The 17,401-nt window shown below is 34.1% G+C and overlaps 1 protein-coding gene across 1 annotated transcript in view; it reads right to left on the bottom strand.

Moving 5' to 3' along the window:
• Positions 1–3,346: 3,346 nt before the first annotated feature.
• Positions 3,347–17,401, bottom strand: part of Ipmk (inositol polyphosphate multikinase) — a 59,714-nt gene continuing 45,659 nt past the window's right edge. The window contains exons 5-6 of the mRNA XM_004858308.3: positions 9,602–9,683; positions 3,347–7,511 (exon numbers count right to left, since the gene is read on the bottom strand). Coding sequence (XP_004858365.2) covers positions 6,889–7,511; positions 9,602–9,683 — 705 coding nt within the window. The 3' untranslated portion in view covers positions 3,347–6,888. The remainder of the gene's footprint in view (positions 7,512–9,601; positions 9,684–17,401) is intronic.

The following is a 17,401-nucleotide window of genomic DNA, read 5'->3' as shown; positions in this document are numbered from 1 at the left end:
GGTTGGTATGATTTGGATAAGGTTTCAGTGTGTCCTCAAAGGTTCATGTGCTGTAAGGTCAATCTCAACCGTGGCAATGATAAAAGGTGGCAGAACCTTTAACAGACAGGGCCTAGAGTAAAGTAATTAGATCACAGGGACACTGCCCTTGGAAGGGGTAAATGCTGATCTCTAGAAATGGATTAATTCTCATGAGATTGGGTTGTTATAAGAGCCTGGCCCATGAATCTCTTGCTTCTTGCCTAGCTATGTGACTGCTCCCTTTCACATGTTCCTACCATGATGCCATCCACCATTGTACAACATTGCCAGAAAGACTTCATCCTAGGTTGAACAGATGGGATCATCGTATCTTCTACTTCCAGCCTCCAAAACTATGAGCCAAATAAACCTGTTTTCTCAATAGTTTCCAGCCTCAGATATTTTGTTATACCAACATGAAAATGAACTAATTTGTGGGTTAAAACAGTAATAGTATCCCCTCTGGGAAAAATGAATGAGAAATACAAGAGAAAGAGCAATTATAAATAGGCATTTCTCCTGAAATTTCACCCTTCTTGGGATATTATACGCTAATAACAGAAAAAATAGTAAAGAAAATGACAATGAATTAATGTGAAATTGTAATTTAGAAGAAATACCCAGTTAAGCAGGGAAAATAGCAGTTAACTTCCAATAGTATTTTAGAATTAAGTAGCTCCTGCAACTAAAACTGAACAAAACTACTAGTTTAGTAGAAAAGTTTTAATAGAATAAAAGATATGCTTTACAGCATAACATTTTTCACAGCAGTGTAACAGTCTATACATAAACTATGATGAAAACAGCTTTTGCAAATGGGAAGGGGACCAAGAATTGGAGGAAGTAGGGGAGGAGAGGGATAGGGGATTAAAAAAAAAAAACAACTAAATGTGTTATGTACATGTATCAACTGCCCACGATAAATGTAACCATTATGTACTGCCAACGTGTACTAATAAAAAGTATAGGAAAAAAAGAGTGATGAGAACTAAAAGTTGTGGTAGTCGTTTCTTTACAAACATGAGGAAGTTCTTTCAACTGGATCCAAGCCCTAGAAGCTGTAAGTTGTCAATTTACCTTAAATTTATGATCTTCAAAATGTGTTGATACTGTTTATTCTTTCATACACTAACAAATGTCCACACACTTCCACATTCCAGTTTCTTTGAACCTGTCCTGTGAAAGTAAAGGAAGTAACTAAGGCTAAGGATTTCTATCAGAGCTCAGGGATTGTGAGAGGAATGTACTCACACTTACAAAAGGTCAAACTGCAGAATGTTCTAATAAACTTGATAAACAACTGAAGCCAGTATCTCAGGCCTTCAATATCTCTCAGCTGTAGTACCCTAACTAACCAATTAGAACTGGTCTGAAATTTAGGATTTCCACCTAATGACCCAATGAACTGCCTCTGAAAACAATGTGTACGTGTGTGGGTGTGAATCCATTTTATATATATAAAAAAACTTCTGCATTTTCCTTGAAGGCACTACCAAGAGCCGATTCAGTGTACCCAAATTGCAATTGTTGGTTCCCAAAATAAATGCTATTTCCTTTGCCTGCATTTTTTTTAATATCCCAAGGCACTCTGTCAAGTTATGTTAACAAGTAATAAATACAACTTTAAGGGCTAGAGGTGTAGCTCAGTGGTGGTACACTTGTCTAGCACATATAAGGCCCTGTTTTTGATCTCCCAGCCATGGAAAAAATAATTCTAAAGACCTTCCTAACTTCCCTTAGAAACACACAGATGTGATTTTTGACACCAAATCAAACATTTTCAAGGCATATGAACCAATTGTACCATATTACTTACATCATACTCTCTTCGGAATGTTTAGGTGACAAGTACACAGTTAACAAGTATATGCATACGCCAGGGATTCAGCTCAGTGGTTTCGCCGCCTGCTGCGCAAGCGCAAGGACCCAAGTTCGATCCCCGGTACCAAAAAAAAAAAATTATATGCAAAATGTTTTCTTCAGCAGGCAGTTTTCACATAGAAAAAAAAAATGCCAATAGCACAAACAGAAAATGACGTTTACTATTACAGGACTTCTAAAATGTGTGGCAGAAGGCAGTTTGAGGATGACTTAGCTAATGAACTTTTCTTCCAACTGAAAATGGTCAGTATTGTCTTTGAGTATTGCTGGCTGCCTTCTCATATTCTAAACCTCTTTCTTCATTGCCAGCTCTCTTGCTTTCAAATAGCCCTGGCTAGGTTTCTGCTCAGAGTTGTTCAAATTCTACTGTACTTCCTACACTTAAACTTTTTGCAAATCTTGCTACTTAAATCTTGAAGCATCGCAGATCCCATCTAGGCCTACTTAATCAGAACTGTATTTGAACAAAATCCCCAAGCGTTTATTTTCACTCTTAAAATTAGTTTTACTGTTCATTTCATTTCAGCTTATCATCTTTATACTCAGCTATAAACTGAGGTATGGCAGTGTTCATTTTCAGCAGTTAGACAGCCAGTGTCAACCAGAAAGGAAAAAAATACTATCTCACAAAATACTGATCTTTCCCATAGTGTACACACAGAAGCAGGGATAAAGGAGGGAAACGGTTTTTGAACACTGACCTAAAATTGCTGTGATGTTATGAATCACACTCTCTTTTTCACGCTATTAGAAGTGACTCCCTTCTCTTTCATAATTCTGCTGGGTAGTGAAAAGTGTCAGCCACAGCCCCAACATTTTATCTCACATTTACCCAGACTTTTCTCTGTACCAGACAGTACATATCTTGAGAACCGCAGTACTGAATCTTATTCACCTTTTCAAAATCGCCAAAGCCAAAGACTGTGCATAGTAGAGATTAGGTGTCTGACACTGCTATCTAAGTGAAAAGAATGACTTGGCCATTGAGTAGGCAACCAATTCACAGAATTTCATTCATGCAAATACATCTTGTTTAAAATTTATATATTTTTTACAGCCAAGTCAATTTGTTTTTCCTATAGTCTACTTCTCTTACTAGGTTAATTCCAAAGATTTTAGCTCATGGCACAAAAAATATTCACACAAAATAGCTCACATACTTTATCACTGCTAAGGTTCATGTTTCTTTCCACTAACACATGGCTTAATTATCTCTGAATCCCTAATGACTCCCATACTTTCTAGTACCTAACACACAAATATTTGTTAAATTAATGGGTTATTTTTGTTTTGTTTTTTATTTTGTTTTGGTACCAGTGATCGAACTTGGGACCTTGTGCTTGCGAGGCAGGCACTGGAACCACTGAGGTAAATCCCCAGCCCAATGAGTTATTTTTAAGCAACCAAGAGTTTGTTAGTACATTACAATTAATGGGAAAAAAGCTCCAATGCAAAACATTTTAATGGGTTGTCAAATATACAGTTATTAGAATTATCTAAATATTACTTATAAAAATTGGTATATCACATTAGATTCTATAAAATAACAAATTACACATTGACAATAACCCCTGAAGTTCAAGAATACCCATCAATAGTACAAATTACAAACACACTTAAAAAAAAAAAAAAGACATTAGACATTTAAACCAAAGTAACTATGACTAAATACATTCATTCATGAAGTACGAAAAAAATTAACATTGCTGCACGTAGTCACTAATAACATAATTTTAGGTGCAATTTCACATGCTTTCATTAATCCAGTTCAATTCCCATGTAAAGTGTCTTTGTGCACACAATTTTTATTTATGTGCAGGTGCATCATACTTAAAGTCTATTTAACTTCATAACTGTTTATATTGTATGTGAACACCAGGCCAAAATTTAACCTCAATACCAAAATTTAAAAATTAAAATTACTGAAAATATATGCTGATTTAATTGTATGAGAACACTATTTCCTGTTATAGAGGCTATCAAAATACTCCATCAGAACTTCAAATTAATAAAAGATGGTGGCTCCAATCTTCCTAAAATATTAATAAACATTTTAAGTCATAATACAATCATTCTGTGAATCAAAACATAATTTCACGTTTCCCTAATTAAAATACCAGTTATTTGAAGGTAAGACTGAGGCCTAAAATATTTCCTTGTGAATATGTAATGGAACTGTCGATTACAGTAATGTTGAAAACCATGCAAAATGGGTAGATAAGTAAAAGTACCTTTACCAGTAAAAGTGAAAAATTAAGGCTTTTTCATATGTTCTATAATTACTACCCGAACTCAAGAATCAAATGGAGATTATGATCCAGCAAAACATCCTCTCTGCCCTATTGATATTAGTCCCCTCATCCTCAGTACTTAGGGGGAGGGGGTTAAAAATGCTTAGCACATGGTATACGCCCAATAAAGTCCTGAATGAACTAAGAAGCCTTGCCTCCAAAGGCAGTCCTACTTGTTTCTCTATACACTAGGTACCTGCTGCCTATTCAGATAACCAAAGTGACAATTTTTACAAAGAAAATGATGTCTCCTGGGGTATTAAAACATTATTGAAAAAAAAAGGATAATTGAAGCTACAAATTAACAAATCAAGATCAAAGGCACCAGATATGAAAAATAATTACAAAGCACTGTAAACAATTTTTAAAGTAAATCAACTTTTAAGTGTCAAATTCTAAGAGAAAATAGTACTAAATGATGGCAATACAGTAAAATAGCGGACAAAATTTCTGTAATTTCACAATGAAATCTTCCCATTTCTATTCTAGTTTTCTTTCATCCTACAATATTCCAAATTCTAAAAATAAACATGGTTTTAGTTAGATGAAACAAGAAAACAGCAACTTAAAGAACTGGAAATTAATTTTTTTCAAATGTTATAAAATTTGATAAAGACATGACATGATGATCATCTTGAAATTATAAAATACTAAATTATACTCAATCAACATTAAGGAAAAAAGTTCTTAATTCAGTTGAACACAGTCTAGAGTCTCACAATAGTGAATTGTAGTGTAAAGAGGCAAAGTAGTACAAGCTTTATAGACACACAAATTATGAATACTGATTTGAAATACCACAAGCTCCATGTCAGAGCCATTTAATATACACGTTTATAACCATTTCTTGAAAAACTAGATAAAATATTTAGCATTTATCATCGATTTTAATTTATTTGAATCTATGCAACTTCCATTCATATTAAAATATTAATGTAAATACTTTATTATAAAACTATTTTACAATTTAAATTTTATTTGAGAAATGTATTCACATCCACAATTTCTTAAAAGTCCTTTTTATGAGTGCATTCCATAAGAAATACACAAAAATCATTACTTATGTCTTCTAGGGAGGAAAACACTAAAATCTTACTAATCAAAACTATACCATTATTTTGTTTATTTCTTAACATTTATGTGTTTAAATACGACTGGTGAATAGTGATCATTCATCCCCATAGTGGCAAATTTCAGCATGATCTTAAAAGACAGGACTAGATTATAAAATAGTCACATGTAGATTATATAACAGATACTTATTCCATTACATGTAAGCTTACTTGCAAAGTAACATAAAATGGGCATTGGATAACAGTGATTAAAAAATGTAAACAAAAAGAATTAAATGTTAATCCCTTCCCTGAAAAACAAAAGATAAAAGCATTTCTTGTTTTATTAAAACAAAATATGATCTATTGTATCAAAAGGTAAGACACAGATTTTACAAAACTGTATTTCCAAATACAGATGAAGGAAATCTGGAACAGCTGATTCAGACTTTACTGAGCTAAAATATGCAAAGGATCCAATAATACTTTCAACATAGTGTTTATTTTCTGAGCTTACTATTTATTGAACCATTATTGAACTAACAACAACAACAAAGGTCTATATTGTAAGAAAAAAACAAGTAAAAATTTAAATTTTTTGTTAATTATGACTTGAAACTTGATTCTGACCCAAACAAATGAACAAAAACCCTATAGCCAACACCCACTAAGGTTGCAGAGAAAAAAACATGAAGGTTTTGTTTGTTTGTTTGTTTTTTGGGGGGGTGGTACCAGGGATCGAACTCAGGACCTTGAGCTTGCGAGGCAGGCACAGCACCACTGAGCTACATCCCTGGCCCACCATCCACCTTTTTGAAGCCTCTGAGAAAAAGGTATTACATGGTTTATGACACTTTTCACAACATAGTAAATATAAATTCCAATTCTCCAATAAAGAATTTAAAAGAAAAGTATTTTGTTCCTTGAAAATAATTTCCTCTCTTCTTCTGACCCTGCTAAGCGTATTAGTGCCCTTAACATCAGGGTATTTGTTGTTGTTGTTGTTATTGATTTCAATTATATTTTTCACATAGTATTTTGAAATAAACAGATAAATGGAAATTAAAGGGAAATTTGCTTTAGGAATGCAATGATTCTAAATCATTTCACTAAAAAGCACCTTTTGATATGCTGGTCTGAACTTTTAAATATAATATCTAAACTACTTATTTCTGAAGTAGGATTTTCTCCAGTTTTAGTAACTTCATTCATACACACCAATATTAAGGACATCAACCTGTGCTTTCTAGATTTTTGAAGGTGTTTAATAATATAATAGATTGGATATGGCTCATTGTCAAGGTTGGGTGGACAGAGATTTCATGATAAATTGGCTACAGAAAGCTAAATAAACTCTTACGGTGAATAATGTTTTGTTTTGCTTGAGCCAAATAGATGTTGAAGCCATGTACCACCACAGTCCCTGCTTAACATTCCTGTTTCTTTATTCTTCATAGTTTTCTAATGAACAAATTAGTATTCCTGAGTAAGAGTATAAAAAAGATAACCTTTCTACCAAAAGTATAAAGACAAATAAAATGTCTACTCACAATACAAATTTTTTACATACCATTACAGATGCAGATAGACTGCTGCTCTTCAGTATAGTTGGCCCACTCCTTAAAAAGACTACAGCAAAAGATTCAATTGTCTAAAATACTTTGAAGTACAGTAATTAAATTCTTTAAACCATAAACATATCCCTCATCTATTGTGTTGCTAGGGAATACATGAGCAAAATCTATCATTCGCACTTCTACTTCTGCAATTTCTTGGCAACTAGTGGGAAGATGGTAGAAAACTTTTTCCAGTTGGGAAAGTACATTTCCATTTAAGTGTTCTTGTGACACGCTTTTCCATCCATTGTCTTGCTCCATATTTTCAACTTTCAGTGAAGTCTGACTGTGATGCTTTTTTGAATACATTTTTCTGTGACGAGCATACACCTTGGATAAGTTCTTGCCTACTGAAGACTCTAGTTTTCCATTCACTGTGGAACTTAACCTATGAAAGTTATTATTGTACTCCAGTGCTTCAGTGTCTGACAGCTGTCCTTTGGACAAGAGCTTTTCTGCCAAAGTTCTGTCATTTGGATTTGTAGTGGTTGGCTGAGATGAACCTTCATAAACAAATAGTAATGAACTTGCATAAAAGTTAAGCTGCTTCTGGCTTTCAAACCACTGCAGAATTTTCTCAATCTTCTGAATACTGGCAGCAACTGCATCTTTTCTTAAGCCAAACCCATTATGAAAAAACTTAGAGACTCCTATAAAATAAAATGTATTAGGATTAGAATCAAATTATGAAATATCACTACTTGGAAAGTAAACTCACAGTAGATAAAATTCTTCAATTTCTTTCCTATTATCCCCTACAATTAATTGTGTTATTGTTGTTTTGTTTTTTGTACCGGGGATCAATCTCAGGACCTTGCGCTTGCCAGGCAGGCACTGTGCCACTGAGCTACATCCCCGGCCCTCCTTACAATTAATTGAATAGCTAGTTGTAGAATTCCAGAAACTATAGGCAGATTAAAAACTTGGATTGCAACCTAATTTTGGTGAAGAATCCTTATTAGAAAACATTTCAGTAATGTAAAGTGGAATATCCTATTCAAACAAGAAATTTATTACAGGTAGACCAGATCTATGTATTCTCCTAAGAAATGTAATTCCAAGATTTGTTTCATTTGCTACTGTGAGGGATTTTATAGTAAAATTACTTGCTTGTTAGAATCATATTTAAGAGCTAATTTAAAATCCAGAGTCAAATAGTAACCATTTTAAATAATGTCAACAGTCTACTACCAAATAACAAACCATAATTCTACTAATTTTTATTTTTCTCAATAACACTTATTAGCTTTTCACAAAATTGAAGCATGTTTTTCTGGGACTAGCACTTCCCTAAGTTGATATAACTCCAAATTCTGACTCCTAAATTTTTTAACCTCTTTTAAAACTCCATCTTAAAATATTATCATACTTGGAAATTTATGGGTATATACCACTTGATTCTACTTTTAAGTAATGTGTTCACCCACTTTACAGAAATTAAGAAATATATTTAAATAGGACCAAACTGCAGCCCCCCAAAATATTTTTAAAATAGCCAATTGAAAACTATCTTGCTGTTAAGTTCACACTGTGGATGTTTGTCTTTTATACATAACATAAAAATTCTTCTATAATCTCTGTATTACACATAAACTCTTCTCTATCTTAGTACAATCAAGAATAAATTATTTCCAGGGCTGCAGATGTAGCCCAGTGGTGCTGTGCCTGCCTGGGAAGCTGAAGGTCCTGAGTTTGATTTCTGGTATGCAGGGGGGGGGAATGGATGGATGGCTGGATATCAATTAATTAATTAATTTCCAGAGATACAGGATATGTTTGCTTTTGTACTATTGACCATCAATATTCAGAAGCATATATGTAACAGACTTTATTTAAACCAGTTTAATACCACTTGATTGTTTCTTCGGTAGGTCTAGAAGCTTATATAGCTCAAGTATATATAAGAAGTCTCAAAAAATGCATTATATGCAACATGACAATTTTAAAGTCTCTTATATAACAAGCAGTTTCAATATTCTATGACTGACTACCTAAAAAATGAGTTTTATGGGCCGGGCATTTAGCTCAGTGGTACCGTGCCTGTCTTGTAAGCACAAGGTCCTGAGTTCTATTCCCAGTACGGAAAAAAAAAAAGTTTTAAAGACAACCTCTAATTTCAGTATTGAGCTAGATGGTTGGTTCACAGATGTTTAATATTTTTTTAAAAAGGATACTGCCATAGTTTGGACCTGCAATGTCCTCTAAGGAATGTGCCATAGGCATGCTTAGTGGGAGACAGGGAAACTTCCGGAGTTGGGTCACTTGGGCTGTGCCCTTAAAAGGAATATTGGTATCCCAGCTCCTGCTCTCTCTCTCTCTCTCTGCTTCCCAGCCACCATGAAGTGAGCAGTGTTCCTCCACCAGACATTTCCACCATGATGTACTGTGCGGCTGCAGGCCCAAAGCAATAGGACCAAGCAGCTATGGACAAACTGTGAGCAAAAATAGACACCTTCTCCTTTTAAATCAATTATCTCAGAGATTTTTTCACAGCCACAGAAAGCTAACACATATTAATAAGAAATTAATGAAAATGTAAAAACGGGACATTTTTGATCCTGTAGTTTTGGTGTATTATGAACCAGCAATTCTATTCATTGGATTAATTCTACAAATTTAAGCTTCATTCCCCCCAGAAAAGTTTGTTTGGAATTGAATCATTATTTAAAAGGAGAATTAAAATAACTTTAGAATTATTTTAATTGTTTAATAATAAAAGCATGAATTTTTTAATACTTACCATCCTTTATAGTTTCTTTTGTTAAGTTTCTTCCAAAGTGCTGGTTTTGTGTCTCATAGTTATCAGAATGAACATGATAAACCTGTTAAAAAGTGGTGAAAATTAAAAGAAAGAATACTCTTCAAACATGTAGGTTTTAACCCAGCAATGCAAGGATGGTTAAAATCTACTGACATAATTCATTCTAATAGATTTCAGAAGAAAAAAACCATAGTTATAGCAAAAATGCTGAAAAGCATTTAAAAATTTAACGCCCACTACTGATGAAAATTCTTTATAAAAGAAATATTTCCAATATAATAAAATTATTTATCTCAACCTCTGAAACATTAGCCTTAAATTTAAAGGGGAAATAAAAAAGCATTTCTTTTAAAATACAAAGTTTCCACAGAAAGTATATCTACCTCAGTGCCTTTTATTATTATTTAATATTGTTTGGAATTACTAGCAAATAAATGAGAAAAATATAGGTATAATCATAATGAAATAACAAAATTATCCTTGGTACATAATACTTGTATAATGGAAAAATCAACTGAAATAATAATAAAATTGGCAGCAGTATAAATCAGTAAGCAGAAAATAATCACTATATATATAATAACTATATATATAACTATATATAATAACTATATATATTATATATAATCACTATATATAAAATATAATGTATATAAATAACTGGTTAGAAGATGTAATGGAAGAAAAGGCCCTATTTACAAATGAAACAAAAAAGTATTAAGATATAGAAAGAAACTGAGTAGAAGACCTACATAAAAATATTTCTAAGACACACCCATGTTCTTCAAGATGAGTCAACATCATAAAACATATCAATTCTACTTGTTAATCTACAACTATAATGAGATTATAATAAAATCATCAACAGTGTTATAGCCACATGAGCTAATTCTAAAGTTCACACACAGAACAGGGTGTGATGGTGCACCTCTACAGACTCGGCCACTCTGGAGGCTGAGGCAAGGCAATCAAATCAAAGACAAGCAAAAAGAAGGAAAGAAAGTTCACACAGAAAATAAGAACCAAGAAAACTCAAAATAAGATTAAAAAGGTAGGGTTAACTTGATCATGTTACCAAATACTGAAACATTTTAGAATAAGATATCTATGACAATTCAGTACAAGGTAATACGATTTGAAGTCGGTGGGCAAGGATGGATTGTTTATGACATGGTGTAGTCTAATAGTAATAATCCGGGCCGGGATATATTCCAAATGCATAAAACTACAAAAGCAGCCCCCCTTCCAAAAACATGAAAATATCTGAATAACTGACAATTAGAGAGGACACTTCCAACCTAAATCCAGAACCTTTTACCCCAAACAGTGTGCTCTAAATGTTCAGTGTTTTCACCACGTAAAATTAGAATACAAACATAGAAAAATGACTTGAAATTTATATGATGAATATAATGACATGTTTGCACTTAAGGAAAAATGATCAAAGTATCTAAAGAGTTTGTAGAAATCAAATAGGTCTCAAGTTTACCAGAAACAGTCCTTTCTCTCTTATTGTGACAACCAAAAATGCTTCCAGCCATTGCCAAAAGTCTCTGGAGAGCAAAATCGACCCCTAGTTGAAAGCCATTGTACCATATCAAGCATATTGCCAATGTCCATCAAAATTATAAACACACAAAGGCTCAGCAATTGCCCTCTTTGGCTTTATCCCAAGGAAATGCTAGCACACTGGTAGAATGATGTAGGTCTATGGCTACTCCCTGTAACATTACCTGTAACAGAAAAAAGACTGGAAATAATCATAGGATCTATCAATGGGAACTACTTATGTTATGGTATAATACTGTGCCACTATAGAAAGCTCTCCAGAATGTGTTAAATGGGGAAAAAGAACAAGAAACAAAACAGTGTTCAAAGATTTGCTAATAAAAGAAAATATTTATGCTATATTTTGTATATGTTTAATATATTCCTGGAGGGGATTCACTGGGGAAAAATAACTATAATATGGTATACTCCTGGGATGCAGAGTATTAACTGTATATGTTTCTACATTTTTGGGAATGTAAACCAAAAAACTATGCATCTTCTCAAAAATTGTCATTATTATTATTTTTGAGACAGGGTCTTGCTATGTAGTTTAGGCTGTCCTTGAACTTACTATGTAGCCCAGGCTGGCCTTGAACTTGCAGTGATTCTCTTGCCTCAGCCTCCCAAGGGCTGGGATTATAAGCATGTGCCACCATATTGCTCAAAAATTAATTATTTTAAAGAAACACCAAGAAGGTATTTATTTAGCAGTTGCTGTAACTCACAGTCTGATATAATTAATTACCAAAGTTTCACTGTATGAAAAAAAGTTCACATACAAGCATGTGCTTTTCACACACATACAGCCTATATAAGAAAGACAATTTCCCTCTCTTTTTTCCCCCCTAGGGCTGGGGTACAAATGCAGAGCCTCTCTCATACCAGGTAAGTTCTCAACCACTGAGCTATATGCCCAGCCCCCCAAACAAAATGATACCATCAATGGAAAAAAGCACTTCATAAACACCAAAAGTTAGTTTGATTACAGACAAATTATTTTACAAGAACCATTTTTTAAAAGTCCTCATAATTCTGTATTATATGTGAATATTTTTAAAAGAAGATTCTAGGACTGAGAACATAGCTCATTGGTACAGTGCATGCTTACCATGAGTGAGGTCCTGGATTCGATCTCCAACGCCACAAAAAATAAATAAATAAAAATAAAATGAAGGGGTGGAGATTTAGCTCAGTGGTTCCACTGCCTGCCTTGCAAGATCCAGAGTTTGATCCCCGGTAACCCCACCCCCACCCCGCAAAAAAATAATAAAATAAAATTAAGGTGGATTCTAAAAGCAAACTTGTCACCATTTTATTATTCAGAAGTGTATTATCTGAGCCAAATTGAATATAGGAACCTAAATTTCACATATAGACTAAAAATGAAAGTTTTAGCCTACTGATAATCTCTTCCTGTTTATTTCTACCTTACTAAAACTAGAATGAAAAGAGATTTTCTTTAGTCTTTACCTACTGCCAACTCTTCGCTGGGTATCTGCTATAAATCAAAAGTCACACTCCCATCCTGAAAACATGTACATATGTAGCCAAAGGAAAAAAGACTTTGTTTTTTAATGAGTAGGACACATACTAAGAATAGAATGATGAGCAAAGAAGCATGGCTCTTTGTTGTTACTATTTGTTTGAATTGCTTCTTTTCTGTAAACTTGGGAGCAAACAAATTCAAACATCTTTAGTAAAACATGTTTCATATTAAATCATTTTATGGGAAAAATAAATCTGAAGTGTTACCGTCCCTTACTTTAAAAACAAAAAATACAAAGAATCTGATTTTTAGTGTAACTGACAAAATCAAAAGATTAGTTTCTTTCCCCTTAAGTAATTAGTAATCAATGATTAGGGGAAGATAACCTCTCCAAAGGGTATTCCTTTGTCAAAAATCTAAGTTATTCAATCAGTCAATAAATTTAACTTGTTCCAAAATACACTGGAACATCTAAAATGAAATCACCTAAAATCTTGAATTACATGTCTTGGGAAAAAACTTTCAGCACATTTCTACAAATTGTAATTTGTAATTATTGGTAAATAAATATAATAAGTCCCTATAATTACATGTTTTCAGAGTCAATATAAAACTAGAAAATGAACAACCATGTTCCAAAACCTGGAAGGATATTATTTCAAAATACTGAATTCCAAAGCAAGCCACTGATACACTTACTTCTCTTAAGTCTGATACCTTAAGATAACATCAACATAGATAACCAATAAGGGTATACTCCAGTCATCTTACATTAACTCCTAATTGTTTAGCAATATGTTTCACTGCTTTATTTTTTTAACCTATTATTTTCTCTTGACGAAAATTCAAAAATCCATCTTTTCCAAAACCCCGACCCCCTCTTCTTTTTACTCCTTTGTCTTATGGGCCCTATTTTGTTTCTTCTTATTTTACTGCACATATCTCAATAAATGTTATTAAGTCAGTGGTGAGCCTGATTAATTTATACCACTGTGGGATCAGGTAAACGGAATACAACTGCTTAAAGACATTTAAAAATAAAAAATTCCTAAATCAGCCCAAGTTATGCGACCTACCAAACCTGGTTAACCTACTACTGGTTAACCATGATTAACAGGAAAATACTGAAAATCTAATATATCTGGTAAATTTCACAATCCACTCAGGAGATTTCAAGGGGTATTTTATTTAAAGACTTGACTATCCTAGAGGGCAATTTTCAAAATCTGTAATATTAATTTAAAAATTATCCAAATGTATTATTACCAGTTTAAAATCCCACTGTGACTTAAAAACTTCAATGAACTTCCCATCTAGTAAAGAAATAAACTATTTAAAAATTAATCTTAATACAACTCTATTAAGCATCATGGTTTATCCTTAGTTTTAATATTCTAGAATCATATAATTAAATCTAATATTCACATTGTCACTTTCATCATTTCACACTTTTACCAGGTAAGTGCACAATGTGTAATTATAAATTGTCATGTACCATATGAGGAAATTTATAAAAACTCTACAGTAACCCATTTATTTTTTGTAGTGCTAGAGACTGAATTCAAGGTCTAATTCAAGCTAAGCATGTGCTCTACTACTGAGCTACACCCCTAGAAGTAGAGGAATTCAAATGGATTTACAGACCCAGCACAAGTCCTATCAAAATCCCAAAGAGAAGAACAAGTTGGAGAACCTACAATTCAAAGCTTAACTCCAAAGCTACATTAATCAAGACACTGTGGTATGTGTATGGAGAAAATCGAACCCTAATATATTTCTGGTAGAATATAAAATAGTACAACCCTTTTGAAAAACACTTTTAGCAGTGAAAAAGTTAAACATACACATAACCATGGGATCTACAAATTTCTCACTTAGAAGTCTACCAAAAAATCCATTTACACAAACTTATACACAAATAATCATAATAATTTATTAATAACAGCCAATAGGGGAAACAACCCAAACTCCACCAGTAAATGAATGGTTGAATAAAATGTGATATAGCTATATATATTATTCAGTAATAAAAAAGAAAAAAGTATTGACGTATGCTACAAAATAGATGAACTTTCAAATTATTAAGCTAACTGAAAGAAGCCAGTCATGAAACATCACATATTGTAATGTAAGAGACAAATCCATGGTAAAGTTTGGGTAGAGATGGGGGTTTGAAGAAATGGAAGTGCTTGTATATACAAAGCTTTTTTGAAGAGTTGATTAAAAAAAAGAAAGTGAATGTAAAGCTGGGCATGGTGCCACATACCTGTAATCCTAGCACCCTGGGAGACAGAGTAGTTGACAAAGTTCAAGCCCAGCCTGGGCAACTTAGCAAGACTTTAACTCAAAAAATGGGTTGAGGTGGTGCTCAGTGCAAAGGCCCCAGGTTCAGTCTTAAGTACAGAGAGAGAAAAAAAGTGAACGTAGTGATTGTTGCCCAACAATATGAATAGACAAAAACCAATAAATTGTACACAGTTGGCCCTCAATTCCATAGGGATTAACTCTAAGGCCCTTACAGATACCAAACTTCAAGGATGCTTAAGTCCATTACATAAAATGGCATTGTGTCTGCATGTAACGTATGCACATTTGTATATCGATCTTTTATTCCTTAAAATCTCTCTAGGTAACTTACAGTATTTAATAAACTGTAAATACTATGAAAATGTGTCATATTGTATTACTTAGAAATAGTGACAAGGAAAAAGCATGTACATGTTAGTATAAATGCAATTTAGAAAAAAATTACCAGATTAAAAATGGAATAGTAAAGATCAGCCACAAAATACAACCTCTGTAGGACCTGGTATCGGGAAAACAACAACTTGGTGAAGAAAAAAGTAGATATCTGGGAATTGACAGGAAAACTAGAAACTATAGAGAAGGTGGAAAAACTGAGCACCATGTAGAGAAAAAAACCAAGCAGTCTGGAAAGCAAACCCTAGCTCCCAAGGGAAACCCTCAGCTAAAACAAGGTAACCCCAGAGAGGGCTGGCAACTCCAGGGAGAAACAATGAACCAGGCAAGCAGCACTAGCCCAGAGAAAAGCCCACGGTCACTGTTAACTGTAAAAGCAGCGTGGAAAGTGATTCCTTGCACATACCAGGCTAGAGTTGGGAAAGAAATCCAGTGAAGTACCTGCCATAATTGAGAGTGTTTGATCAGGAACCAAGACTGAACTACAAAACTACAGAACTACACCTCAGGGTTTCTGGGATCACTTTACCACAGGGACTGGATGTGAGACAGGCACAAAAGGCAGTTGAGGAGAGGGCACAGACTAGGAAGAACACAAGGGTCTTGCCTTCTAAGTTGAGAAGCCAGGCCATCCCGTGTGGCTTTTGGAGGAAGCTGGATCTGAAAGTGCTGGGATTAAGTCCAGCAGATTGCCTGACACTCCCCACCACCACCCTGCTGCCAGCATCTAACACACAGCTCAGAGGTCTGTTTGCTTTCCTAGCGGCCAGCATGATCAGGAATAGGCCTTGGGGTGAATGGTTGCCACAGCCAGGAGTATACAGACCAAGGGGCCTCTGGAATGCAGTAGGGGGGCACCTCACAAACTCACAGACTGTAGAGCTGGGCAGGAAAAAGTTGTGAGTTGGAGCATACAGAAGGACATGGAAATTGGGAGAAGCTGGAGTGAATGTAGCCCAGGGGCAGACACCACTGACCAACCACACCCAGCAGAAAAAGCTGGAAGGATTCAGCACTCACAGCAAGAAAGTGAGTGTAGAAACACAATAGGTCTTAGGAGCAACTCACCATCCCTTTCCTCTATATCTAGTGAATTCTAACACTGAAGACCCTAGAAAGAAACTACTCATTCAAAAACATGGAGGAATACTTTGGGCTCATTTCTCTTGTTCTTTATTGTCTTTTGAAGTTTTTTTCTTTCTATTAATTTTCTTTTACTCCTTAATTGGATCGTTATCTTGCTTTTCTCTCATCTTCCTTTTATTTTTCAAATGTCACTACATTCATTTTCCCCTCTCCATCTTTACTAGTATTACTGTTAAGCTTTATTAATCTCTACATACTTTATTAATCTCTAGCTTACTGTTAAACTTTATTAATCTCTAGATACATGACTTTATGCCATAATTGTTGAATTATTTTCTATTGTTAACAACAGTATAGTTGTTGCACCTAGTAAATACATACTATGTGTCAATATTTGGTTTGTCTTAGTGTCTAAATTATAACTACAGATCTCCTTTCTATTGTTATGGTGGTACAGTGGTAGCTATCGTTGGCCCTTATGGTAAGTCAATAACTAGGTCTTTAGCTCTATTATTGTAATTGATTTCATTGCTATTGCCACAGTGGCATAGTTGTTGCTATTAACTGGTTTTCACCATATGTTAATATCTGGGTTGTCTTTGTGTCATCAACAATACTATGGTTCTTTTCCAGAGAAATGGGTGCTGGGCCAATTATACCACACCTTTCTGTTCCCAAGCTGCAAGAGGTAATCAAATTTTGGGCAAAGGCCTATACCTAGCCACACCCAGAGTGCATCCCAATGCAGGAAAGCAGACATTAACTAAAGACATCTCCATACTAGCAACAAAGTCTTTCCACTATAATAGACCTCCAACCCTCAGCCTTCAAAAAACCCTCAGACTTCAAAAAATAACAAACAAATGAACAACAGATACATGAGAAAACAAGGCAACAAAATGCTTCCACAAACCTCCCAGTTCCCCAAGCTTATACAGGAAGTAAAACTAAGGTCA

Source organism: Heterocephalus glaber, unplaced genomic scaffold (genome assembly GCF_053883595.1).
Source record: "Heterocephalus glaber isolate CG9 unplaced genomic scaffold, H.glaber_assembly_v1.0 deba00001497, whole genome shotgun sequence".
In the NCBI taxonomy this organism is placed as follows: Eukaryota; Metazoa; Chordata; class Mammalia; order Rodentia; family Bathyergidae; genus Heterocephalus; species Heterocephalus glaber.
Note: the sequence above shows the minus strand (reverse complement) of the source record. Positions and strands in the feature narration are given on the sequence as shown.